This window comes from Temnothorax nylanderi, unplaced genomic scaffold (assembly GCF_030848795.1).
Source record: "Temnothorax nylanderi isolate EJ_2023f unplaced genomic scaffold, tnyl_v1.0 TNYL_tig0754_pilon, whole genome shotgun sequence".
NCBI lineage: Eukaryota > Metazoa > Arthropoda > Insecta > Hymenoptera > Formicidae > Temnothorax > Temnothorax nylanderi.
The window spans coordinates 1-26,905 of NW_027249816.1; the positions used below are offsets into that span (position 1 = coordinate 1).

The 26,905-nt window shown below is 40.8% G+C and overlaps 1 protein-coding gene and 3 long non-coding RNA genes across 4 annotated transcripts; 3 read left to right on the forward strand and 1 right to left on the reverse strand.

The window, feature by feature from the left end:
• Positions 1 to 690: 690 nt before the first annotated feature.
• On the reverse strand, positions 691 to 1,752 carry LOC139785199 (uncharacterized). Its single transcript, XR_011721851.1, has 3 exons — positions 1,037 to 1,752; positions 886 to 965; positions 691 to 798 (listed from the first exon to the last, which is right to left on the reverse strand). It is a non-coding gene; the product is annotated as an uncharacterized lncRNA (long non-coding RNA).
• A 1,692-nt stretch (positions 1,753 to 3,444) lies between these two features.
• Positions 3,445 to 4,567, forward strand: LOC139785200 (uncharacterized). The gene is made up of 3 exons (XR_011721852.1): positions 3,445 to 4,219; positions 4,291 to 4,370; positions 4,458 to 4,567. It is a non-coding gene; the product is annotated as an uncharacterized lncRNA (long non-coding RNA).
• Positions 4,568 to 5,430: 863 nt separating this feature from the next.
• LOC139785198 (uncharacterized) lies at positions 5,431 to 12,534 on the forward strand. The gene is made up of 4 exons (XM_071724359.1): positions 5,431 to 5,681; positions 10,215 to 10,254; positions 10,699 to 11,718; positions 12,001 to 12,534. The coding sequence occupies exons 1-4, from the start codon at positions 5,431 to 5,433 to the stop codon at positions 12,532 to 12,534; spliced, it is 1,845 nt and encodes a 614-aa protein (XP_071580460.1).
• Positions 12,535 to 22,248: 9,714 nt separating this feature from the next.
• LOC139785204 (uncharacterized) lies at positions 22,249 to 23,204 on the forward strand. Its single transcript, XR_011721853.1, has 2 exons — positions 22,249 to 22,293; positions 22,587 to 23,204. It is a non-coding gene; the product is annotated as an uncharacterized lncRNA (long non-coding RNA).
• The last annotated feature ends 3,701 nt before the right edge of the window (positions 23,205 to 26,905 follow it).

Here is a 26,905-nt window from a genome sequence, read left to right on the forward strand (position 1 = left end):
GATTGTTTATTGAAGAAAAAAGCAAAAGAAGAAATATGAATCCTCTCGAGCGGGATACAACAAAGTGTTCTATGTGTTTAGCTACAGTATTAAATACCGATTTTATATTGCATGTCGTACGCTACCACAGATTCAAGCCACATTTTCAAGTTCACTGTAAATATAACGGATGTGGTGCGACCTATCGTAAATGGATTTCGTCAACATCTTTGGCGAAAACATCGTAATGTACAAGCGAATCTAGATCCTACAAATCATCATCCTAATCCTGATATAAATAACGAGGATAACGGACACGATGGCAACGATGGTGAGTTTTTTCTCTGTTTATGTCATTGAATTTTGTAATTAATTTTCATTATTATTAACATAGTCTATCACAAATCAAATTAACAGTAAAAAAACTTCCGTACAGTCAAAAAACCAATTCCTTTACAAGTGGGTATTTATTGTGTATAAATATGTGTATTACTTATATTCAATAAACACCATACTTGTAAAGAAATTGATTTTTTAACTTTGATGATGATCATAATCATTATTTTATTATTATTATTATTATCATTATCATTATTAATATTACTATTTTTATTATTATTAAGGGAGATAAGCTGTCAAAAAATTGTCAAAATAAAACTATAAATAAAGATGTAAAATCTTTAAACTTTTAAACAAAATTTATTGAAAAAAACATTATAATAATATCAGCAATTCAATTTATTTCTCGATTAACTGGCGCGATATATACAAGAATGCACAACGTTTCGGCTCTATATTCGAGCCCTTTTCAAGTGCGAACTGAAACAGGAACAGCGAAAAAGAAAAACAATATAAATAAATCGAGACAATATTAAGTTAACGACGTTATTAGATATTGAGCAATACCTATCATCTATTGACTCGTCACATAATTAGTACAGATTCCTGAGTTCATGAGCATGTTCCCGCATGGCCCTAAAGGTCAGCTGTGGACCAATCTTAATTTGTAGCAACAATGATATATGAGGAGAGAAAGCGACGATCAAGAAAAACTTACGAATCTCATAATAGGATTTCGCGTATGACTAGTTCTTCGTTGCGACATGTTACATGTATGCGAGTACTTGGGAGACTGAGCGGACAACAAAAGAAACAAGGTGTCCCGAGGTAGAAATATAAACAGTTAAACTGACATGATGACACTGTCGTATATCGTATTTAAATTCTCGGTATCTTTTTTTAAATTGATCGTGTTCTTATTTTTCTTTATAAAGAACATTTCAGCGATCTCTCTCATTTTCAAGTGAGGTTCTTTGTGTAATATTTTCGGATCTGACCACTTAAAATTGTGGTCATTCTGTATCCGGTGCTTGCTTACGACAGAGAAATTGCTGTCATGTTTTTTAATATCGCTGAAATGTTCTTTCACTCTTGTCTCGAGATGTCTCTTCGTCTGCCCAATGTAAGACGCGTCGCAATTCTCACAATCAATTTTGTAAACCACATTAGTTTCCCTGTTAGTCGCTAATCTGTCCTTGCCCCTCCTGATGACAGCACTGAGTTTTTTCGGTATCTTATATACCACGTCACAGCGGACTCTCTCAAGAGTACCCCGTATGCCCGCGCTTAAGCCCTTCACATAAGGGATCACCACACATCTGCGTACATCAAACGTGCTGTCGCGTTCGGAATTGGTACTCAAGTCCCTTCTATTTTCTAATTGTCGCAATCTATTGTTAATATGCTTATTAACCAACTTTTTCTACTGAGATGCAGAAGACGGGACGTACTACCTCCGCATATCAAATATCTTAAATCTAACACACGTCTTCACAATCCCATTACTGCGTATAAGTTCGAAAGATCTAAAATGCGATATCAGAGAGCAATACTAAATTTAGAGATTAGTGATATTCATGAGCATTTAAATTGGTTAGGGGTTAAAATCAGGGAGATTGAGGACAAATTGCTATTGTGTTTACCTGTATCAATCGTTGACAATTTTTTCAACTTTAACAAAGAAAAAATCTTTAAGCATAGCGAATCCGTCAGAATTAAACTTGTCAAAAAGTTTAATCGAATATTGGACAGACAAGATACTTGCCGCGCGTTTCTTAATAATAATAACAAGAAATGGTTAGTCAACACCACTGACAAACAGATACCGGACTCTGTAATTGATTTTTTAAGCTTGGGTGACAATTTCGCTCTACCGGTTTCCCGCTTTTGTAAAAAAGACCGCTGTAACGCGACGTTAGAAACTATTAAGAGCGTCGAGATTAACAGCCATAAGTTTCCTCCGAATGCTACTAACGGAATACGGAGCGCAATAGCAAATTCTCTTCAACTCTTTTTAAATAGCAACAAACATTTTTGTCATATTGACCGACACATCCTTAATGAGTTCTCAAAATGTAAAAAATTTTTGCGCGATAACGATGATGTCTTTGTCACCAAGGCCGACAAAGGTCAAATAACGGTGATCATGGATAGATTTGACTATATTAATCGTATGACGGAGGTATTAAGTGACGCTTCCACTTATAAAAAGGTGGATAAGAATCCCATTAAACAGATCACAACTAAGATTAACCAACTCGTGAAGTCGTGGCACGACAATGACATCATTGATTACCAAATCTTTAAGCAGTTATATTGTACGAATGGAAATCTTCCTCGGTGTTACGGCTTGCCGAAGATACACAAAACCGGGTTTCCCATGCGTGTCATCGTGTCAGCAATAGGCAGTCCCCTCTATAATGTCGCGCGCTTTATACATGAGATTTTGCATGACTCTATCCCCAAACCACGATCTCATGTAAAGGATGGTTGGTCGTTTGTAAAAGGGATTGCAAATGTGAGGATTGGCTCCGACGAGGTCCTTGTGTCTCTGGATGTCACAGCACTGTTCACCAACATCCCGAATGAGTTGGTGTACGAGTCGGTGAGAAAAAGATGGCATTATATCTCGCAAAATACGAAGCTCAGTTTGCCTCAGTTCCTCCATGCCATAGAATTGATTTTACATTCCACTAGCTTTTGTTTCGATGGCAAGTTCTATGAGCAGATCTATGGTAGTCCCATGGGATCTCCCCTCTCTCCAATATTAGCTGATATGGTCATGGAGGATCTTGAGACTCACTGTTTAAGTTTATTGGACTTCGATGTTCGTGTTTACCTCCGCTATGTAGATGACGTTTTTACCATAGTGCCGAAGCGAGCTATAAATGCTTTATTGGAAGCGTTCAACGGTTACCACCCACGGTTGCGTTTCACCTATGAAATTGAAACTGGTGATTCGTTGCCGTTTCTGGATACTATTGTGATTAGGGACGGTGATGAGTTAATCACCAATTGGTATAGGAAACCAACTTTTTCGGGGAGATACATTAATTACTTTTCTAACCATCCACTCAAATATAAAATCAACAGTATAAATAACTTAGTGGATCGTGCTATCTTGTTGTCAGACGAGCGTTTCCATCACGCCAACATTAATATTATTAAAAATATCCTTGTGGATAATAGCTTCCCGATTAAGTTGGTTAATAAGCATATTAACAATAGATTGCGACAATTAGAAAATAGAAGGGACTTGAGTACCAATTCCGAACGCGACAGCACGTTTGATGTACGCAGATGTGTGGTGATCCCTTATGTGAAGGGCTTAAGCGCGGGCATACGGGGTACTCTTGAGAGAGTCCGCTGTGACGTGGTATATAAGATACCGAAAAAACTCAGTGCTGTCATCAGGAGGGGCAAGGACAGATTAGCGACTAACAGGGAAACTAATGTGGTTTACAAAATTGATTGTGAGAATTGCGACGCGTCTTACATTGGGCAGACGAAGAGACATCTCGAGACAAGAGTGAAAGAACATTTCAGCGATATTAAAAAACATGACAGCAATTTCTCTGTCGTAAGCAAGCACCGGATACAGAATGACCACAATTTTAAGTGGTCAGATCCGAAAATATTACACAAAGAACCTCACTTGAAAATGAGAGAGATCGCTGAAATGTTCTTTATAAAGAAAAATAAGAACACGATCAATTTAAAAAAAGATACCGAGAATTTAAATACGATATACGACAGTGTCATCATGTCAGTTTAACTGTTTATATTTCTACCTCGGGACACCTTGTTTCTTTTGTTGTCCGCTCAGTCTCCCAAGTACTCGCATACATGTAACATGTCGCAACGAAGAACTAGTCATACGCGAAATCCTATTATGAGATTCGTAAGTTTTTCTTGATCGTCGCTTTCTCTCCTCATATATCATTGTTGCTACAAATTAAGATTGGTCCACAGCTGACCTTTAGGGCCATGCGGGAACATGCTCATGAACTCAGGAATCTGTACTAATTATGTGACGAGTCAATAGATGATAGGTATTGCTCAATATCTAATAACGTCGTTAACTTAATATTGTCTCGATTTATTTATATTGTTTTTCTTTTTCGCTGTTCCTGTTTCAGTTCGCACTTGAAAAGGGCTCGAATATAGAGCCGAAACGTTGTGCATTCTTGTATATATCGCGCCAGTTAATCGAGAAATAAATTGAATTGCTGATTTTATTCACTGGCGGACGAAATTATTATTGATATTATAATAATAAAGCATTTTTATAATTAAACATTTTTTCGTAGCCTGGTTTATCTGTGCAAATATTGTGCCACTTGTTTATATTATCGATCGCCACCGTCGACTGACAAAGTCGCCGCCGCTCTCGCGTGCGAAACGATGACGTAGGCCGCCGACAGCCAATCACTCCGTCTAATTTTTCGCGCGTGGCTTCGCCATTGGCAATTAGCGAAGAGGAGGCTCCCCTCCCGCGACAAAGAAAATTCGTTGCGACGGACGAATCTTTCCGGACTCTTCACTTGTATTTCTATCGCAAAACAGTACACTGAATCCGCTCTACCGCTTCTACTACTCGATCGGCGTATAAGTCGAACTCTCGCGTGAATACTTTCGTGCGCTCACCCGCTTCTCGGGAACCATCCGAGACCTGAAATCCGAAGACTGTACATTTCTTGTAAATAATTGTAAATATATTTTTGCTTTTTTATACAAAACATTGCTCTAGTCAAAATCGTGTTGATCGTCCTTGCCATCTCGCACTCCTCTATCACATCCTCTCGCGCTCGCGAACTGGTCCTTCGAGCCGGATTCTCATCAACTGGCAACCGCGTTCGGGAGTGCGCCTGAAAACCAACACAACCATGAGCCTATATCTGTGCGCCCTGTTGGCGGGGCAAGGCGATGAATTCTCATTCGCGATTCGACCGCGCGCACTCACTGAGTTCACGAAGAGACGCGTCCTCGCTGAAACCGCTCGGCTCTTCGATCCACTGGGGTGGCTTGCCCCTGTCGTGATCCGCGCAAAGATACTAATTCAGTCCACCTGGCTGAAAAAACTGGATTGGGACGCCCCACTCCCGGAGACGGATGTCCGGCAATGGGAGCGCTTCCTCGCCGACCTTCCAGTGCTCGAAAACTTGCGAGTACCTCGCTGGCTTGGCTGCGGCGCCGAGGCCCAGTGTTGCGATTCGGGTTAGGCAGTATGGCGTATGCGTGACTTTGCGCATGCGCAGCGGTGGGGATACAGCGACGTGCATATACACTACACGTATGGCTGGCACAGTTCTTGGCGCCCTTCTGCCTGGCGGAATATATTTGGCGGGACAGGACAAGGTTAGGTAAGTAGTACTACGTTTACGAGCGTTACTTCTGTAATAACTTACGATAATTCCTTCGCGTAAACGGGATTTTGTAGTAATTTACGATAATTTACTCCGCGTAAACGAGTGAATTATCGTAAGTTACTACAGAAGTAACGCTCGCGTAAACGTAGTATAGGTAAGATTTTTTAACATTAGACGTTTATTTCATCGACTGCAATTGGCAAAGATTTTTTAAGTTAAGCATGGATGATTGCAATAGAAATAGAAGCACAGGAGCTATTAAGAAACGCAAAATTAGAAAATTTAAAACATTATGGCTAGATCAAAGTATTTTTAAAGGATGGTTAGCTCCACATCCTACACAAGAAAAAGCTTTATGTACTGCATGCAATAAAGCCATCACATGTTGCAAAACACATCTAACTAAACATTCGCAATCGGTCCAACATTTAAAACACATAAAGTCTCAAAATTTAAATACTGATTTAGCAGACACCGAGGATAGTAGAGTCACTCTTTCTCATAAAGATAAAGTTAAACGCGCCGAAATAAAATTAGGAGCATTTTTTGCTGAGCATAATATTTCTTTTCAGTGCTCGAATCATTTAATTCCAATACTAAAAGATATTTGCAAAGAACCTGAAGTTGTAGCAGATATTTCACTGGCTCGAGATAAGTGCACACATGTTGTTACCAAAGTAATTGCAAAACGCGAAACTGAGAAAGTTATTAAAAATATTCAAAATAGTAAATTTTCGATTTTAATAGACGAAAGTACAGATATATCCGATTCAAAAGTTATGTGTGTTCTTGTTCAGTATGTTTCTCCCTTAACTAAAAAGGTAACAACACAATTATTAGATTTATTATGTATGGACGCAACAGATAGTTCCGCGAACAAAATTTTTGAAACATTTAAAACTGCATTTGCAAAAAAAGAAATTCCTTTAACAAATATTGTCAGAATGGCAAGTGACAATGCATCTGTTATGATTGGATGCAATAATTCTTTTATGTCACGTTTGAAATTAGAAGTACCGGGTCTTATCACGTTAAATTGTATTTGTCATTCATCAGCGCTTATATCGAATAAAGCTTGTGAAAAACTTCCAGGGTCTTGCGAAAATTTGATTCGAGGAGTTGCTACGTATATCTCGGGTAGTGCTAAGAGAGTTGAAATTTTTAGTGAATTTCAGACATTTTTCAATGTAGAAAACAATAAGATTTTAAAATTATCAAATACTCGGTGGTTAGTTTTACACAAATGCATTGTTAGATTATTGGATAATTGGGAAACTTTAAAACATTATTTTATGTTGGCTGCAGTAGAAGAAAAGTTAAAATCTGCGGAACTTATTTCAAATCAATTAAATAATAATTTGATAAAAGCATATTTGTTATTTTTAAAATATTCATTAAATTTTTTTAATAGCTTTAATGCTTAATTTCAATCTCGTAAAATTCTAATTCATACATTATTTGAAAGTAGCCAACAATTAATTCGCGAAATAGCACAAAATTTTGTAATTTCGGAAGCTTTAGATAATATTGTTGACTTCAATATAAATGATCAAAGTATTAGGAAAGATGTTAATAACATATATGTTGGACCGGAATGTGAAAGTTTATTAAAAACATTGCCATTAAAATGCGCTCGCGAAATTAAATCAAATTGTTTAGAGTTTTATGTAACTGCGGTTCGCGAAATGTTTAAACGTTTGCCGTATAAAGATCCCGTTTATGAACAATTCCAGTTTTTACATCCGAAAATTGCTCTTTGTGATAAAGCTAGAAATAAATTTGAAAATTTAAATATTCTTGCAACGCGTATAGGAAATATTGATTTAACACAATTAGCTAACGAGTGGAAATTTTTACCTGCAGCTTTTAATGATGAAGAAAAAAATAAGTTAGCCACTTTAGAAATTGACGACATGTGGAAAAACATATTAGAATTTAAAAACTCTGAAGGGGAAAAAAATTTCAACATTTACAGTTATTAGTCGACGCGGTTCTTTCTCTTCCCCATTCAAATGCCGAAGCCGAACGTATTTTCTCAATAGTTACAGACGTAAAAAGTAAAAAAAGAAACCGATTATCGAACGAAACTGTTTCCGCGATTAGTGTTATACGATCGAGTTTTCAAGCGGAAGGTATTAATTGTATGAATTTCGAAATTGATTCCGAGCATCTCAAATTACATAATCCGCAAAATTTATATGGCACTTCAAGCAAATCATGTGATGGTTCTTAATGTTTTTATTTTTAGTATTTTATTTTTTATGCTTTTTACATTATTTTTTAATTATTTGTATAACATTTATTTTTTGTTATTTAGTATAAAACATCTAGCCAATATAATTTCCATGCATGTTAGTTATGTATAAGAATTAATATTATTTTATTTTTTCAGATTTTATTATATTTTTTATTTAATATTTATAATTTGATATACATAAGTACGTGAAGTACCTGAGGAGAGCTAATAATACGTTGCAATATTATGTTTGTTAATTTAAGATTTTTATTTTATGTCTAATAGCTTTCCAAATTTTAATTATTATTAATAAAATATTAAAAATTTTTTTTTTAAATATATGTATATCCTCATTTTAAGTATGTTTGTTATTAATTAATAGCATATATGTTTTTGTTGTATGAATACTGGTAAGGTTTTTGGCAGTTTTCCTTACCCTTGCAACGAATGTTGGTATTCTTTGAGATCTCTGCCAAATAAAATATTTTTATTTTATTTATATAAAAATTGTTTTATTTAAAGAATGTATAATCCCTTTCCTTCTTCTTGTTCTCTCTTTATTATAATTGATATTTATAAAAATAGTTTAATTATATATATAATATTTACTAGCTGTTTACCGGGCTTCGCCCGGGCGTCGTTTTTCTTCAAAAACGACTTCATTTGTGTTTCAATATCCTTATTGTAGACAAACATAAGGAGTATGTCGGGTGGTTGATTTAAAGACGGTAGTTTAACTTTTCCGCATGAATAACACATTCTAAGTGCTTAAGTTTTAAACTTCTTTGCTTGACAATGATCACATATTGCATCCATTTTCCCAATTATTACTCTCGTTAAGTTAAAAACGTTCAAACATACACCACCCGTAAGAATTTTATATATGGGCGATTCCACGTCAAGCGGAACACCTTCGAAAGATGATGTTTGAAATACTGGATAATTTTTTAATACGTTCTATACTTCCAAATAAAAGTGTCCGCTGTATTTTTTTTACATTTTTAAAACCAGTATTTTCAAAGTTATTAAAGATCGAAAATTGCACCAAATCGCTGAAAATTGGACAAACACTCTCATTAAAATATCAATATCTCCGGTTTTATGCTACTTACAGACTTCGGCGTGGCTCATTTTGAAGCTCTTGAACGTCGCTTTAATTTCGTGTAATTGAATTTTAACAAGAAAAATTTTGGTTGATTGTTATAAACAATTAAATTTTTAAAAGTGATTTTTTATAACTTACCACCACTGTACCACGTTGAAAAAAATACGAGTTTGTTCGTTAGTTAATTCTCTACAAAACTGGTAAGTTTCAGAATGGAGAACGAATGGACACTATTCGAAAAAAAACAAGTAACCACGCTGCTGTCCTGGTGCGCTCACAAGACTTGCGTGCAGGAAAGGAATTGTGTTCGGGATTGAACAGGGTAATTCAACAACACCTCGACAAGTATTTGAGAAAACCAAATAAGTATTTTATTTACGAACTACAGCAACCTGCTCTTGCGTTCCCGCCGAGAATTGTTTTACAATCAGTTCACTTTTTGATCTTGGTAAAAAAGAATGCAACGTGAGTGTCCCACGCACGGGCTTGGCCTGAAAACGAGCTTGCAGTTTGATAGTTTCAGCTCTATATTGCTCGTTGGTGAAAAATTCTACGTCGATGTTGATGATGTTTCTATTTCCTTGGACCCACTTAAAAAAATTTTTTTGGGGTAGTGATGGGGTCTTGAAGTGGTTCCAAGCTGGTCTTCGCAAATAGTCTTTTGAGTCAACATTGACGTTGAATTTTTCACCAACGAGCAATATCGAGCTGAAACTATCAAACTGCAAGCTCGTTTTGATCAGGCCAAGCCCGTGCGTGGGACACTCACGTTGCATTCTTTTTTACCAAGATCAAAAAGTAAACTGATTGTAAAACAATTCTCGGCAGGAACGCAAGAGCAGGTTGCTGTAGTTTGTAAATAAAATACTTATTTGGTTTTCTCAAATACTTGTCGAGGTTGTTGAATTACCCTGTTCAATCCCGAACACAATTCCTTTCCTGCACGCAAGTCTTGTGAGCGCACCAGGACAGCAGCGTGGTTACTTGTTTTTTTTCGAATAGTGTCCATTCGTTCTCTATTCTGAAACTTACCAGTTTTGTAGAGAATTAACTAACGAACAAACTCGTATTTTTTTCAACGTGGTACAGTGGTGGTAAGTTATAAAAAATCACTTTTAAAAATTTAATTGTTTATAACAATTAACCAAAATTTTTCTTGTTAAAATTCAATTACACGAAATTAAAGCGACGTTCAAGAGCTTCAAAATGAGCCCACGCCGAAGTCTGTAAGTAGCATAAAACCGGAGATATTGATATTTTAATGAGAGTGTTTGTCCAATTTTCAGCGATTTGGTGCAATTTTCGATCTTTAATAACTTTGAAAATACTGGTTTTAAAAATCTAAAAAAAATTGACGTTTGTTTTTTGGTTGCATAAAACGTGTAGAAAATTCAGTGACAAAATCGGAGTCATGACCCAAAATTTTGTATTTATTTTGTCCCGCTTGACGTGTTTTTGCTCATATTAGTATAGATATATACACAATTTAACCATTTTATCAATAAAAATATATATATTAATTATATTTGTACATGTATATGTATATACTTCATATTTTTAATAAATTAAACAAATTTTAGATACTTTTAATAGCCGGGTAACAGTAGTGCCTTTTTTCACTTGTACTAGGCACATTACTGACACCGTATCGCCGCGCATGCGCAAAATAGCTTAGCCCGAATTGCAACACTGCCGAGGCCTTGCAGCTGGAGCTTCACAGCTTCGCCGACGCTTCCGAACGAGGGTACGCTGCCGTGGTATACCTCCGCGTCACCCGGAATAACGACACGTCACTGCACTTGCTCGGGGCGAAAAGCAAGGTTGCTCCAGTCAAGCAGGTCACCCTACCTCGTCTCGAGCTTAACGCCGCTGCCTTGCTCACCGATTTCACAAGTCACATTCGTAGTAATTTAAGTCTGTCCACAGCACCAATTCACTTATGGTCGGATTCAGAGGTCACCCTCCACTGGATCCGAGGGCACGCCTCTCGCTGGAAGACTTACGTTGCAAACAGGGTGTCACACATTCAGCAGCACCTTTCGGAGGCCCAGTGGAGGCACGTCTCCGGGCGTGACAATCCTGCTGACTGCGCTTCCCGGGGGATCGCGCCAAGCGAGCTCCTCGACCACCCGCTGTGGTGGACCAGACCCACCTGGCTCAAGGAGGACCGGACGCAGTGGCCGAGCGACGGTGGCGAGATTCCTGACGGCGAACTGCCCGAGCAGAGAAGCGTCGCTCTCGTTAACACCGCCAGGAGCAAAACGGAACCTGAGTTGCTGCTACAGTTCTCCTCGTTACACCGTCTCCTCCGTATCACAGCATGGTGTTGCCGATGGCCTTGTCCCGTCACCCGCGCCAAAGGTCAGAGTCCCGTCAACGCTGCGTCACCGGTGCTCCTGCCGGCCGAGCTGGATGACGCCCTCTTCAGATGGCTCCGCGTGGTGCAATCATTACACTACCACGCCGAAACCACAGCCGTCAAAGCAAACCGCATCGTGCCTCTTCGCGGTCCACTGGCACGACTGCATCCTTTCCTGGACGACAATGGCGTGCTCCGAGTCGGGGGACGGCTCAAGCACGCCACTCTACCGCATGACGAACGGCACCCGATGATAGTTCCACTATCCTCGTGGCTAACACGGTTGATCGTGGAATCTTGCCACCGTCGGACACTCCACGGCCACGGGGACGTACAACTCACTCTCGGGCTGATCCGACTCCGATTCTGGCTTCCACGAGGACGGGCCGTTGTGAAGCATTTGCTGCACAGATGCGTGACATGCACTCGATGGCGGGCGGCATCGTCGCAGCCTCCGATGGGCAACCTGCCGCGCGGGCGCGTGACTCCCGCTCGCCCTTTTCTTCGGACTGGAGTGGACTAAGCCGGGCCGATTCTCGTCCGCACTAGTATAGGGCGAGGGCATCGGGCCCACAAAGACTTTATTGCCGTTTTCATCTGCCTCTTCTCCAAGGCGGTCCACCTCGAGGCAGTGTCCGATTATACTACGGAGGCCTTCCTCGCGGCATTCCGCCGTTTCACCTCTCGGCGCGGCCTCTGCGCCGAGGTTTTTCCGGACTGCGACACTAACTTCGTGGGAACCGACAGAGTGTTGCGCGAAGTCTTCCGAGCTGCGTCACCCGACGGCCGTCGCATCGCTAACGCAGCGACAGCCGAAGGCATCAAGTGGCACTTTAACCCGCCGGCCGCACCACACTTTGGAGGACTTTGGGAAGCCGCGGTAAAGTCCACGAAGCACCACCTTCGTCGAGTTATCGGCGAAACCACACTCACGTTCGAGGAACTGAGCACCTTCCTCGCGCAAGTAGAGGCTTGGTTAAACTCTCGACCACTGCAAGCTCTTTCGGACGATCCGGACGACGTTTCAGCACTAACACCGGGTCACTTCTTAATCGGTGCCCCCCTCTTGGACGTGCCCGAACCGTCACTCACGGAGAAGAACGACAACGCCCTATCCCGGTGGCAGCATCTGCAAAAAAATGCGTGACCATTTTTGGCAGCGGTGGTCGAGCGAGTACATCCACGAGCTAACCTCCCGGCCGAAGTGGCTCAAAGCCGGGGCCACCCCGAACGTCGGAAACTTGTGCCTCATCCGCGCCGAGAGCACCCCACCGAGTCAATAGCCTCTCGCACGAATCGTCCAACTGCATCCCGGAGACGACGGTACCGTCCGCGTGGTCACCCTCCGGACGTCAACCTCCGAGCTTACCCGACCTGTCAACAAGCTCGTCTTGCTGCCCGGAATCTCACCCCCGCCGTCGGAGGACGCGTGAGCCCCGCCGTCACTGCGCTTTATATCGAGTACCGCGTTATTATATTTGTGCTCTTGTAAATAATTATCACTCGCGTTATCTCGTATGCACCCGCGTTATCGCGTAATTCACTCGCGTTTACTCACTCGCGTTTATTCACGCGAATTAGTTATCCCGCGTTCCCACACTCTCATTGTACTACCGAAGCCTCTCTTGACTCGTCGTGACTCCTCGATCAATGGTGAAAGGTTTTCTGCAATCACTAATCTTGTTCACTGCACATTACTGATTTTTACACACCGAAAGTAAACATGGTTTTATTCACGGTGAGCCGCGCGCAGCGCGAGATCACCGCGTATATCGATCGCGCTAATGCAAAAGTCCCCATGCGCCGGCGCACTCCGCCGCGAGCACTGAGAGCATCAAGAATCGATCGCATCAATTTCGACTTCCGCTTCAATTGCTCCTCGCTGTTTCGTCACCTTAATGACGAGGCGGGCGGGATGTTTGAGACCGCGATGGATTTCGAGTATTGCATGTGTGATTTTCGCGTGATTCTTCGGCGATCGTTATGGCCTGGTTCGTTTGTCAAATTAAACATTCTGGAAGGTTTGCCTAACTTTCTCTTGACAAACTAAATTGTAAATATATCGTTAATGTCATGAGACAATCGCGTTTGATCGGACAAAACAACCCAGGTCATAACTCCACTTTCGCATCGTAACGAACATCGATCGCCACCGTCGACTGACAAAGTCGCCGCCGCTCTCGTGTGCGAAACGATGACGTAGGCCGCCGACAGCCAATCACTCCGTTTAATTTTTCGCGCGTGGCTTCGCCATTGGCAATTAGCGAAGAGGAGGCCTCCCCTCCCGCGACAAAGAAAATTCGTTGCGACGGACAAATCTCTCAGGACTCTTCCCTTGTATTTCGATCGCAAAACAGTACACTGAATCCGCTCTACCGCTTCTACTATTCGATCGGCGTATAAGTCGAACTCTCCCGTGAATACTTTCGTGCGCTCGCCTGCTTCTCGGGAACCATCCGAGACCTGAAATCCGAAGACTGTACATTTTTTGTAAATAATTGTAAATATATTTTTGCTTTTTTATACAAAACATTGCTCTAGTCAAAATCGTGTTGATCGTCCTTGCCATCTCGCACTCCTCTATCACATCCTCTCGCGCTCGCGAACAGACGGTAACATCGGATAACTGTAAATGTTTCGTTAGCATGTTAATGAGGCGAGCTTTGTTTCTTCCGTTACTCAGAAATTTTTCTTGGGATACTGTAGGTACTGTATTTTCGTCAAAAATTATGTCCGAAGATTATTGTTTCCTTGCTCGCCAAAGACGCTCCGACTCTTTGGTGCCTGCAAACTGTGGATCTTCTGCATAACCATCGAAAACGACAACGATGTCTTTGGCAAAATGGTGACGCACGTAGGTAACATATTTTTTGCATGTTGTCCCAAAGTTCGAATGGCTGTCCCAAATAACCCTGTGCAATAGGAAACCCCCGTCTATCACATCGAGTCGCTTCGTCCCGAATTGAGGGGTGTCTGACAGTGGCGCAAACGATGTGTAGAATGATGATTTCGTTCCTTTCCTCATTCCTTCCTCAGTAAACAAAGAAAGAGGAAACGGCGAAAGTTCGTAACTGAGAAAATTTTTAAGGTCTTCGTCACTTTGTTTCGACAAAGAAATTCTTTGAAAATGTAGCAAGGGATTAACAACTACGACAGCGGAATGGATTTTCAAGCTACTGTTCATTGCAGCCAAGGCCAGAACTTTATCCTTTCGTTTAAAGGACAAGGAATCGTAGGTAGAACTGTTCATTTTCTTCGTCATTTCCACCCCAATTTCGAAGACGCGATTGCAATTAATGATTTCAGATCCAACAACTCCTGTGCTAATGGACATAAGATTTGTAGTCTTTGGAAAGGGATCATGAGCGGTGAACCAGATTGAAAGTTTTTCAGCATCGCTATTATTGCGTGAAACTCGAGTTTCCCTTGAATCTATATGCTGTTCAGTTGTTTCTGTAATAATCCCAGGGAATTCTTCTATTTCTCGTCAAACATCCTGCATGTAAGTGGCTCCTGTGGTCCATTTCCTCTGCGAAATGTCGTTCATTCTACCGCCCTGAGTCAATCCACCTTTAACCTTAAACGAGCGCATAAGCGTTTGTTCAATTGTCATGTCTGTCATGATCCCACACCAAAATTTGTCAGACTGTCGGATTGTAAAATAGCCACAGGCAGTAAATTTATGAAATTCATGTGCAGACATTTTTTTCTCTAAACACTCTATATCCTGCATATACAGATGAGCGCTCTTCGTGTAGAAAAAGTGACCGCTAGCGTGAAAGAAAGGAATCATTTTTCGAATTGTGTTTAAATGAAGAGTCCAGTTGCCGGAACGCTCAGCCTCGATGAACTATTTCATCAATGTAACCATCCGGAAGTATTGAATCCACAGCTTCGCGGTAGGGCTCTTTTGTTCCATTAGTGTCAGCTGTTTGTTGAATTCTGCGCAAATGCGTTGGACACACGCGTTGTCAACGGCGTCCAGGATGACACTTTGATCTATGTCGGTCAGTAACAAATCAATTTCATTCCGACTCTCGTCTGTGAATTCAGCCGCATCCATAACGATTTTTGACGAACACAAATGGGCTAACATATGAGCACGAACTGCTCTGCTGTATGCGTGACTGCTTAACATTTTCTGAACGCTATTCTCTGCATAAATAGTTTTCAATGCAGCATCGAGTCCACTGCCGGCCATTATCGTACCTATCGCGCCAAGGTAGGACATCAGGAGATGGAATTCACCAAGTCTGACGATGACATTACCGAGCTCGGATTTATCAGCACAAGCAACAATGTCGCGCGCCTTCCAATATAACGGCTGGTCGAATGTTACAAAAATCGTTTCCTGACCACAGGAGCGACCTAAACGAGCGGCTTCGAGGAGCGACGTAAATATGGTGTCATATTCGGAAGGAATACCATTAATAAAAGGGAGACAAATTATTTTTGATTTCTCATAAGGACGATTAGCAGTGGCGTTTTCCATGAAACCGTTCCAACCGGGAACATTGTCAACGTGGGCCCATTTTCCGTACAACCATACCATGTCGGTCGGCGTTGGTGCTATGTCTTAGGGCCAGCGCACAAACATTGCCGTAGCGTGTTACGCCTTACGTGAGAGTATTGCGGTACGCGACACGCAAGCCAATCTTACGGCAACGCACAAAGAAGAATGTAACGTAATTAGTCTTATGTTACGTACGTTACATTACGCTTTTCTTCGTGCGTTGCCGTAAGATTGGCAACTCGCGTGTCGCGTAACGCAAGATTCTCACGTAAGGCGTAAGACGCTACGGCAATGTTTGTGCGCTGGCCCTTAGGGTGAGGGCCGTAGTCTAGGCCGTAGGTAAAGGAAACTATTACTTTATTCTTATAATAGAATACATGTGTGTCTCAGACAGCGGGCACACGGAGAGTGATTACCTTGCGGGCGCGGGCCGATGGCACGCGCTTACTGCGTGCGCTACGTTACAAACATATACATCGCAGCGCACATACACCACAGTTGGCATAATGTCTTGCTCATTCCCACAAGCGCTCATCACATCGGCAACTTTCAGCGTTTGAAGACCTTGAGATTTTGCTGTCCCGTACGTAGCTATTGTAATTACTCCGGCATCTCCAATAGAAGCGTAATTCTTTTTACTGAAGGTACGTTGTATCGCAGTGTCAGGTTTAATAGCGTTGTAAGGGGTTAAGCAATGAATTCCGCCCATCACATGAAAAGTGCCATATCCATCAAGGGTATTGATATTAAAATCTGCGTTATCAAACACGAACTGAGAGAATGCAGATGGCAAAGATTCGCGCGGGGGACGTGTGACACAAGCTGCTTCGAACATACAAATTTCGCAGTAAGAAGCTGAAAAACCCAACGACGATAGAATGTCGATCCGAGAGGCAAATCTCTTGTACAAGAAGGCACCGACTGCAAGAAGTATTGATAAAACAAAAGATCGAGGACGAATGGCAGATATAATTGAATGTGCGATTGATGTGCACTTTCTTTGCCACGTCTTCGAATCCCGTTTCTTTTTATTAATTAGAATTATTTCTAAAAGAAGAACGCGAAGAGTTTCAAGAACAGCGTTATCAGCATTTTCCATCATTTTATCTGGAGGGGGATAATTTTTTGTATCATAAACCCGTGAAGGTACATTTTTAACAATAATGGCAGCAGCTTCTTGAATTACGCGCAGTTTTCCATCTTCTACATTTGGATTTTATTTTTATACCAGTCTTCGGCGAGCAACTTATGACCAGTATTCCGAAAGCAAACGACAGACTCGCGCCGGTTCATTTCGAAAATTAATATGTCATCTCCATATTTTTGTTTCAATCGCGCTTTAACTGTACGACAATCTGGATGATAATCTCCTTCGATTTGGCTCATTAATTTACTGATCGTAAATTGGCATTCGTCTGAATTTTCCGCAAGAAAAGAGTAAATATACTCCATGGCTGTATCAATATCATTCGACTTATTTTTTTTTCTTTGACCCGGATAGTTAAACGACGGCAGCAATAGTGGTGATATCGCGCTTTAACCACAGTCAGATCCGGAATCGGACGGATACGGTTCATTACGCCCCGGGCAAAATCATCGTTGCGATCATTCAAATGCTTGAAAATTGTATTTCGTATGGAATTACTTTTCACTTCACAAATTATTCTTCGTCTGTCAACGGGCAATGATTTTTGCTGTTTTATAAATACCTCATCAATTACTTCGGCGCAGAAAAGGCAACGTTTTTCAAAATCGAATGCCGGTGGATGGAATGCCGGTGGATGGTTCGAAGATTACGATGACGACGGAGAAAATGGAGGTGATTCTGAGATCGAGACAGCACAGTTGCTCCGACGACGAATAGCCGCTGCATTCTCTCGTTGATGTATGCTTTTCGACAGGACACATGCACTGTGATGTTGTTGACGTCCTCCAGCATGCGCGCATGTTCCTCGTCGCCCCTCTTAATAGCAAACGAATGTAAAGTTTGCACACCTCTTTTTTTAACGACAGTAATTTTGCCGTCGCTCAGCGCTTTCCCACAAATAAAACACTCGCTCATTTTCGTGAAATTTCACTCTGAAACGCTCAAAATACATTTAACGACTGACCGAAAATAACACACAATATGACAATAACACACAATACACATAATAACACACACACACACACACAACACACACAATAATACACTGTATAGTCCTCTTTTGGGTACAGTCTTGCTGACACACTCAACTTTGGCGCTCTCTATCTCTGGTATTTTTTGGGTCACCGCAAAAAAAATACACAAAAATTGTAGAAAATTGAGTCCTCTACAAGTTTTATTTGAACTTTTTTTTTATAAAACCAACAGAGGGCGATATAAGTGTCAATAAAAATGTTCAACCCCTAATTGACGGCACTTTTTTGGTTGTAACTTTTTTCCTTGACAGCTATTAAACATTTTTTTTAACAAAAGTTGTAGCAAATATTTTTCCCTACAAAACTAAAAAAAAGAAAAAAATTCGACCAATAGGAGCCGAGATATTCAAACTAACCCCTATTTTCAAGATGGCCGCCAACGCACAGAGAAATTTTGTTGGAACTTTGTGAATTTTGGCATCTCCTATGACCCTCTACTCACTCTCAAAAAATTGGCTTGTCAATCCGTTTTGCCATTTTCAGACCTAATTTTACTGTACTATAATAGATATCACATATTTGACTTTGTGTTTTACAAAAATATAATATGCATTAGACTACTCTCCGGTTTTCGTGTTCTGTGTTTGATTTCATTAATATAAATCAAATAAACTAAACAGAACAAATAAACTAAAAAAACGAGCAAATCAAACAATGTATACTTAATACTTCAACTAAATAGACTGTAGTATATAAGTAAAAATAATAATATATGCATACATCACAGAATTGACGATGTATCTGTGGTCAGTTTAAGGAGAGAGACAACTCTCTTGAACCTCTTCAACCTCTTGAACCTTTTGAACATCTGTTGTCAGGTATTGTCCAAATAAGTCTTCTCGCAAAGATGTCACGTTGTCATTCATATTTTGTAATTGCTGCAAAATTGCTTTAAAGGTATTTACTTCTTCTCTTTTCAATGCTAACTTTTTTGTTTTGTTGTGCCCCTTTTTGAGGAGAGGCACCGGGTTCTTTCGGTCCACGGAAAAGGCGGAAATATTACACACAACACTTTGAATAAATGATAGTTTAATTAACTCTACACATTATAAAGGAAATATAATTGCCTTTCTCCTTCTTCGCTACTTCCCTCTCCACGACCTGTTTTGTTATTGACGGCACACTGTCTGTTTGTCAAATTTGTCAGTTTAGAATTTGCCACCGCATTGCTCTGACACAGCGAATTATGTTGTTTAATAAGTTTCCTATCGTTTTAATTTCAACGCACAAATATGTAAGTTTCTGGTTTATATAATTATTTATAGAATTTTTACATTCTTTTTTTTATATTCTTTTACATTTATTGCGGAGCTCTCAACTTTGTTGCTTAGTTTTTAGATTTGACATAGTTTGGACATTATGTCTGACCAATCAATATTTGTGAGCACATTATACGCTTGAAAAGGACCGGAATCTACGGTCGAAACGTAGCGTTGGTTTGAGCAATAAAAATTTGGCAAGTTGGGTCGAACATTATACATCTATTAATTCTTAATTAACTCTGTTTGACAATTATTATGTACAAGAAATGCCCGTCACTGCCTGACTCCAATTGCCCTCTCGGTTCTTCCTCTCGTTCTCTTTTATCGGCTCGTTCGTCCTTCGTTACTGCTGAGTTGCTCGATCGGATGTAGGCCGGTCGCGCAACTCATTGTTTTGCTGACTAGGCTTTCGTAACTCTTGCGGACACTTGCACGGTCGCGTTTAATACATTGTTATAATACATACAACAATAATCTTTCTTAATATTATTTCTTAATAATTAATTGGGGCCGCAACATTCCTCCCCCTTTGAGAGAAGGAAACTACGGTCTGTAGTTTTCGTTACAATTTTCGTTGCTTATCCTATTTTTATTTCTATCAGGGTGGTTCATTCACTTTATTGTTTCCTGAGGTTACGTTTGTCTTATCTTCTAATATAACATCGCCGGATCGCTCTGTATGTGCGATCGGGCGCTCACTTGTCTCTTATTTTTTTTATTACACAGATACTTATTCCTATTACGCTTAATATCATTATAATCGTAAGGGTCGATCCTACGGGATATATGACATAGGGATTTTTTATTATGCTATCTTGGGATTTTTCCAATTCTTTATTTATTTCGTTTATGTCTAAACTTAATTCCATTAGTTCGTTAGGATTTCTAATTACAGGTTCTAGTCTAATTTCTTTTTTCGCTTTTTCGTTAATATTTTTATTTTCGTTTGTTAGTGTTAAATTTAAATTTGCTAAGTGCATTTGTATTTGTTTCATATTCGTTTGTCTTTTTGTTTTTATAATAATGTCGGGTGTAGTTAGTTTACAATTTTCATTTATACTTATTTTTCCTGTTCGCTCTATTTCGATTTTTTGTTCCGCCTGATCATTACATTGTATCGTTAGTTTTTGTTTTTTTGGCGTTGAGAACAGCCACGTTTATGGTTCGATTAGCGTTATCCATAAAGTTACGTTTGACAATATTTGACGTTTTTCGCAGGTCTTTACAAATCCTGGCGCTTTTACATAAACTTGCACCTTGCATGGTGCGTCGGCTTTTATAAAGTATACCGGGTAGTTTCGGTTACATATGAACTTTATTCCGTTTCGTTTACAATCATTTAAATCACGCTCCTCTAACGTTATATAATTATGACTTTCTTTATCTACCGCTAAGATGTTGTGTGTAATTCTTAAAAATGTAAAAATATTCGCGTGGTTTGCTACCACGCTAAAAAAAAGGTTAGTAACTTAAAAAATCATTCTTAAAAAACGTTAATAGAATACCTATAATGATTCGAACTCATGGAGTGCCCGTCGGGGGGCGGGGTGAGGAAGTGGAACGCGCGGGGAATGCCGTAAGCGGTGGGTGAGAGGATGGCGTCGGCAGAGGAGCACCGCTTTACTTTCCGCCCTAGGGAGGAAAGTAGTCGCGATCACGCGTCTCGCGCGTGTTCGCTGTCTCTCTGCCAACACTATAATCTCACCCACCATCGCTCACGGCATTTTTCCGCGCGTCCCGCTTCCTCACCCCGCCCCCCGACGGGCACTCCAGGAGGTATAGAAATCAATTAGGACACGGTGCTCACCTCGCGTAACGTTGCACGAAAACCCCCCCAAAAATGAAAATATTATTTTCACTCAAAATTATTATTTACATATCGGTCACTTCACGTCGTCGCCGACACTCGCGATGGCGAATCTTCAAACACAGACGATGTCCACCGACCGCGACGTATCGACATTTGTGGACCACTGCAGGGACGAGAAATATTATTGTCACTACAACTTGACGGCGCGCGGCGATCTTATTTTTTGCGAAGGCGGAACTCAACGGCGATGATGTTTTCCGCGAAAGCGAAGACGCTTTGACTCACGACTGTGAAAATTCGCCGCTCTCGCGTATCGCTTTCGCCGCGGGACGTTCGCGGGTCACGGGTCACGGCGGCCGCGATAGCGATGAGCGATGTTGTTTTCCCGTCGCGGCATCGGTTATCGCGCGCAACGAGGTCACGAGGTTATTGACGCAAATAAAAATAGACGAGAGAAAATAATTAAACGTGTATATTTTGAGAGGAATAAATATTGTACATGAAATCATTCTGTACTCTGTACCCTGTTATTGAATTACAATTTACCGAGTGACGATAACAATCGCGCACGCAATTATGCGCGCGAGCGACATTGCCGGCAGTGCTTGAAATAAACGGCGCGTTTTCCTCCTCGTCTTTAATTAATATAGCGGAAATAGATATCACGACTTGGTTGGAAGGTCGCAGTAAGTCTATAAAAAATAAAAAATGTAAGCGGAAATAGACAAACATGTAGTTTAAACCTCGCATTTAATTTAGTGTGGTAATCTAGGAAAAACAGAAACTAAGTTCAAAGATCAATCCATTTCCACACTTTTACCGTAAAAATGAATCGCGACTTAATTGGAAGGTTGCAGTAAGTCTATAAAAAATGTAAGCGGAAATTGACAAACGTCTAGAGATAATTCTATCCTCACATTAAATTTAGTGTGGTAATGTAGGAAAAACAGGAACTGAGTTCAAAGATGAATTGCGTGATAATTTAGGAAAAACAGGAACCTACGTCAAAGATAACACCTTTCACCGTAAAAATGATTTCTCTTATTGAGTATATATACCGAAAGGATTTGACACATCTAGCATTAAAAGTTATCGAAACAGAAGACTTATTTGCACAAGTGAAAACTTCTATTGACAAAGGTAAGAGAAAAATATAATAGTAGTAATAATAATGATAATGATAATGATAATGATAACAATAACGATAACGATAACGATAACGATAACGATAACGATAACGATAACGATAACGATAACGATAACGATAACGATAACGATAACGATAACGATAACGATAACGATAACGATAACGATAACGATAACGATAACGATAACGATAACGATAACGATAACGATAACGATAACGATAATGATAATTTATTTTATTTTATTTTTACAAATGTAAAGATTTTAAAAATAGTATACTTTTACAGAAACTATGAGACCACCGGGTAGAACCGCTGGAGGCTGACGGGTTCCTCCCCGAAGTCTACGACGAAGATTATAGCCCATATTATATGTTGAACAGATATCATTGTGTAATCGGAATTCGGCCGTTCTACGTATGGGGAGTGCACTTGCGAGAGCGATTATGCGAGGCGTGCTATCCGTTCCGTAGTAATCGTCGAGTGCCAGGTTACGTATTTAAGCGGTCCTGGCACGCGATCATGTATGAGTTATACGGATTAAATATGTCAACAAAAATTGAATGCGTGGAATGTAGAAGTATATTATGTGTGATTAAACCGGCCAACCAATATCGATTGTGTATCGGCAAGTGGTTGGATTCCGAGGAGGTATTGAAAAGATTCGACTATATTGGTCGAAACTATGAATTGCCATTGTATGTAGATTGAAATTATATGTTATTACATTAATATTAAAATTCACGGGTATATATGTAAAGGGTTGGGTACGTCCCTGTAAAACGTCATGTGAAATGTATGTTGTATGATTGTTGTTGTACAGGGTGGGGTATGTCCCTTTAAAACGCCCTTTAGGGCCCCTTGGGGCGAATAAAGTATCTATATTCATTCACATTAATATTAAAATTATTTTATTAAATAAATCAAATCGTCCTTTCTATAGTACGATAAAATGAAGGGAGATACATGAAAATTTCTCGAGAAACACACAGCGTTACAGAGTGTCGAGACGCGCGCGACGTTCCGTCTACCAATCGTGCAACTTGCACACGTTCTCCATGGCGCAGTTCTTCGCGTGGCGCCCGCAGAGGAAAGATCGGATCGCACCGAGGGTCTCCAGTCGGCCGATGTCCTCGTATTCGACGTCCATCGACTCGATTTTAGCGTTGAATTCACCGACGGCGTCGCCGAGAATCTCCTCCAGCCATCTTTTCTTTTCAGTGCCCTTTACGTAGACGAGCTTGAGCGTCTCGCAGTTCAGCCCGTCGCACACGGCGCGTCGGATGATCGTTCTCGCCCGAACGTAATTCACCTCTCCATCGTTCCACTTCAAACCATGATGATTCGCCGTCAACCAGCATGCCTGCGATTTTTCCGCTCTCGTTAGAAGATTCCATGCTAATGGCGCGCGGAACACATGGTGAATCAGTTTCTTTCCGTTTCTGAGCACGGCCACTTCTTTAACTGTGAACTTATCGCGGATAACGAAACCCTGCAGATCCACGAATATCGGTACGTCGCGGTCGGCGGACATCGTCTCTATGTTGGAAGATTTTCCATCGCGAGTGTCGGCGACGGAACGGACGGTCGTTACCCCCACTTCTGTTTGAACTTGTCACTCATTGCTTCACGCGCTCCTCTTTTTCCTTTACACGATTTTACGGACTACGTTGGTCAGCGGATTGTACTCGATCACGCGATCGTGGATGATGAGACAGTAGGCTGTTGTATTGGAATCTATATTGCGTCTGCAATCGAACTGTATACGAACGTCCACGGTGGCGCTTTTGACGGATTCGTTCTGACGAGAACAGTCGATCACCACGAACGGACACCCATTTGTCGAATTCTTCCATCGTTAGGAGCGCGTTCTCGCGGTTGCATTCATAATACGACTTTCGAAATTTCGCGTACATCTCGTACAGTATGGCCGTTCTATGCTTCTCAAAATCCAAGTTTATATCGTCGTAGGGATAAAAATCTGAATTTAGGTACAGTTTTACGTTGGTGAGATTACCGTCACCGAACTCGGAGGCGTGTTTCAATAAGTTGTTGGACCTCCCGGTTTGCAGCGCGAAAATGACGTATCGAGGTTTCTCAAGCTGCGTCGCTGCTTTCACGGCCCACAGTAGGAAGATAGTGAGACTCCTATATCGGGTGCTCCGAGGGGGGAGCGGGGCGGGGGGGAACTCTAGCGCCGCGGTCCGGCCGAGGGGTCTGCGGGGGGGGGGGACCTGCGTTCCCAGCATAGGGTTCGCGAGGGGGGGGATGAGGGCCACGAGATCGCGGAGGTCCTAGGGAAGGGGGGGAGGGGGATCAGGCGAGCGCGTCGGGACATGTTCGATAAACAAATGCCGCCTCGCGTCGATGTTCGGCCGATAGTATTTATAAGCAGATGTCATTTCACACCTCAGATGCGAGCGAGCGCCTATGGCAGGCGGCTATAATTTATGACCTGCGACTAGCGTGACGCCGCGGTCCTTTTCACCTTTCTTCGTAGGAAGAGTCGCTTATCGGGGTTTTGCGGCGCCATTCGGTTATGGCGTCGCGCGTTACAAAGGCGAGCGCTGATGACAGGCAGCTAGATTTTATAAACACTAGACGGCATAAGCGCAGCAACGCGACTCAATTTCTATGGGTATCGACGAACGTCGATGATAGAATTTATAAACGAATATCATCTCGCACTGCAGATGCGAGCATCGATGGTCGACATAGGTACTTGACCAAAAATTTTAGGCGACTTAACCATCGCGGTACGTTAAAAAAAACTCCGAGATATATGGGGTAATAAAAAGAGAAACAATGAAACGCCGAAAAAGAAAGTTGGCCTGGGAGTCTCTCGGAGACCCCCGCTGTGCATGTCTAGGGTCCCGATGTCCTCTTTACGCACGTTGTTTAGGACAATTTATCGGTTTTTTGGTGAACATATGTGGGTCACAGGTTCACTAGGTCATGTTTTTTTGCAGCACCGATCGGTTATGACGTCGCGCGTTATTTTCTTCTTTCCTTCTTTTCTTCTTTCTTCCTCTCGAAAAGGACCGTCTTCTTGTTCGCGTTCTCTCTCTCCTTTGCTCCCGTTCCCCCCTCTTTGATGTTCTCTCTCGCTCCCGGCCTCCATTCGCGTTATCTCTCCCTCGCTTGCGGTCTTTCTCCATTCCTCTTCATAGCTCGTATTCATGTCCTCTCTCAACATTATCTTATTTTTTCGGATAATTTTTATTAATTTATTTAATTAAACTTGAGGAAAATATCGCAACGTAATTCTAATGACATGGAATAGGAGGAACGGTAAACGAAAAGGAAAAATAATTTAAATTTTTTACCATATTATATACATTTATTTATCATGTTTTCATAAAAGCGAAACCTTAAATATTGAGCAAGTGGAGGATCTTCACCTGAAACACACAAATGCAATAATGATCAATATAAAGCAATGTTTATTCAATATTTTGTATTGGAAAAACGAGTAATTTACCAGTGTTCTTCTTCTTCCTCTTCAAAGGCCTCCATATCGAATAAACGACGTAATCCAAAAATATCAACGTCCCCGGAAGTTTCCCAGATTACAGCGTTGTTTTCCTGGTCATCTGTCCTAAACCAACGCACCCAACGCTGGCGCGCCAAATTTACGAATCCTCGTATATTTATCTCATGCATGTATATCTGGCGCTGAAAACAGAATAAACAAAAATTTTAAAAAATGTAAAATTTATGAATATTTTCATACGTACCGGATTGCGAGGAATCCGAATCCTCACCATATTATTTACTTCTATTTCAATTACGGGCAAGTTGCCTACCCATATCCACTGTAACAAAAAAAAAGAATGATTATTTTAAATATTTAAAAATTATTAAAAATATTTTAAATATACAATTATGTAAACTTACTCCTGCAGCTGGATAAGTAATTTCGATATGGTCTTCTATTCTTTCCACACGTTCGGCCATAATTGTAATTTTCAATATGCAAATAATTTAAAAATAACAACAAAACTTGTTCAAAAAGAAATCACTAACTTTTGCGAAATTTTCATGAAACACGTCCGAACTGCTCGGGGACTCGACGAGACTGAATTTAACGAAGGTTGCAAAACGAAGCGGGGGTAAAATGTCACCAGAGAAAACAATATGGTAACAGTTTAAAATCGGACAGCCCCTTACGACGAAAAGAAATAAAGATGAAATATGTCTCGCACTACAATGGCGGGCAAGAATACATAGGCGCGTTCTCTGTCGCTCGCGTCCCTTCGCTCGCGTTCTCTCTCATTCGCATCTCTTCGTTCGCGTTCTCTCTCGCGTCTCCTCGTTCACGTTTTTTTTCTTTATAATAAATAATTGGGAGAATTGAAAGATAATAAACTTTTTATCATATAAACGTTAATTTATTTCTCATGTGTAGCATCGTATACAATATTGTCTAAAGCATAAGCTAATAATTCGCAATCAATAATCGAATTTTTATCAAAAACGTCGCGCAAGGTTCTTGCTGCATCACATTTATCGGTTATACAATTTCTTCGTAAAATTATTACAAATTGTTTAAATTTTTCACTTACGCCATGAACATTTTGGCATAGTTGAAAATACACATTCTCGAG

Bases quoted from the DNA above. Each gene is read 5' to 3' on its own strand.
- LOC139785198 (XM_071724359.1), top strand. From the start codon at position 5,431: ATGTCCGGCAATGGGAGCGCTTCCTCGCCGACCTTCCAGTGCTCGAAA. The intron at 10,255-10,698 runs GTAAGTAGCATA...TGCGCAAAATAG, and splicing joins ATGAGCCCACGCCGAAGTCT to CTTAGCCCGAATTGCAACAC. The intron at 11,719-12,000 runs GTACAACTCACT...CTCTTCTCCAAG, and splicing joins CACTCCACGGCCACGGGGAC to GCGGTCCACCTCGAGGCAGT.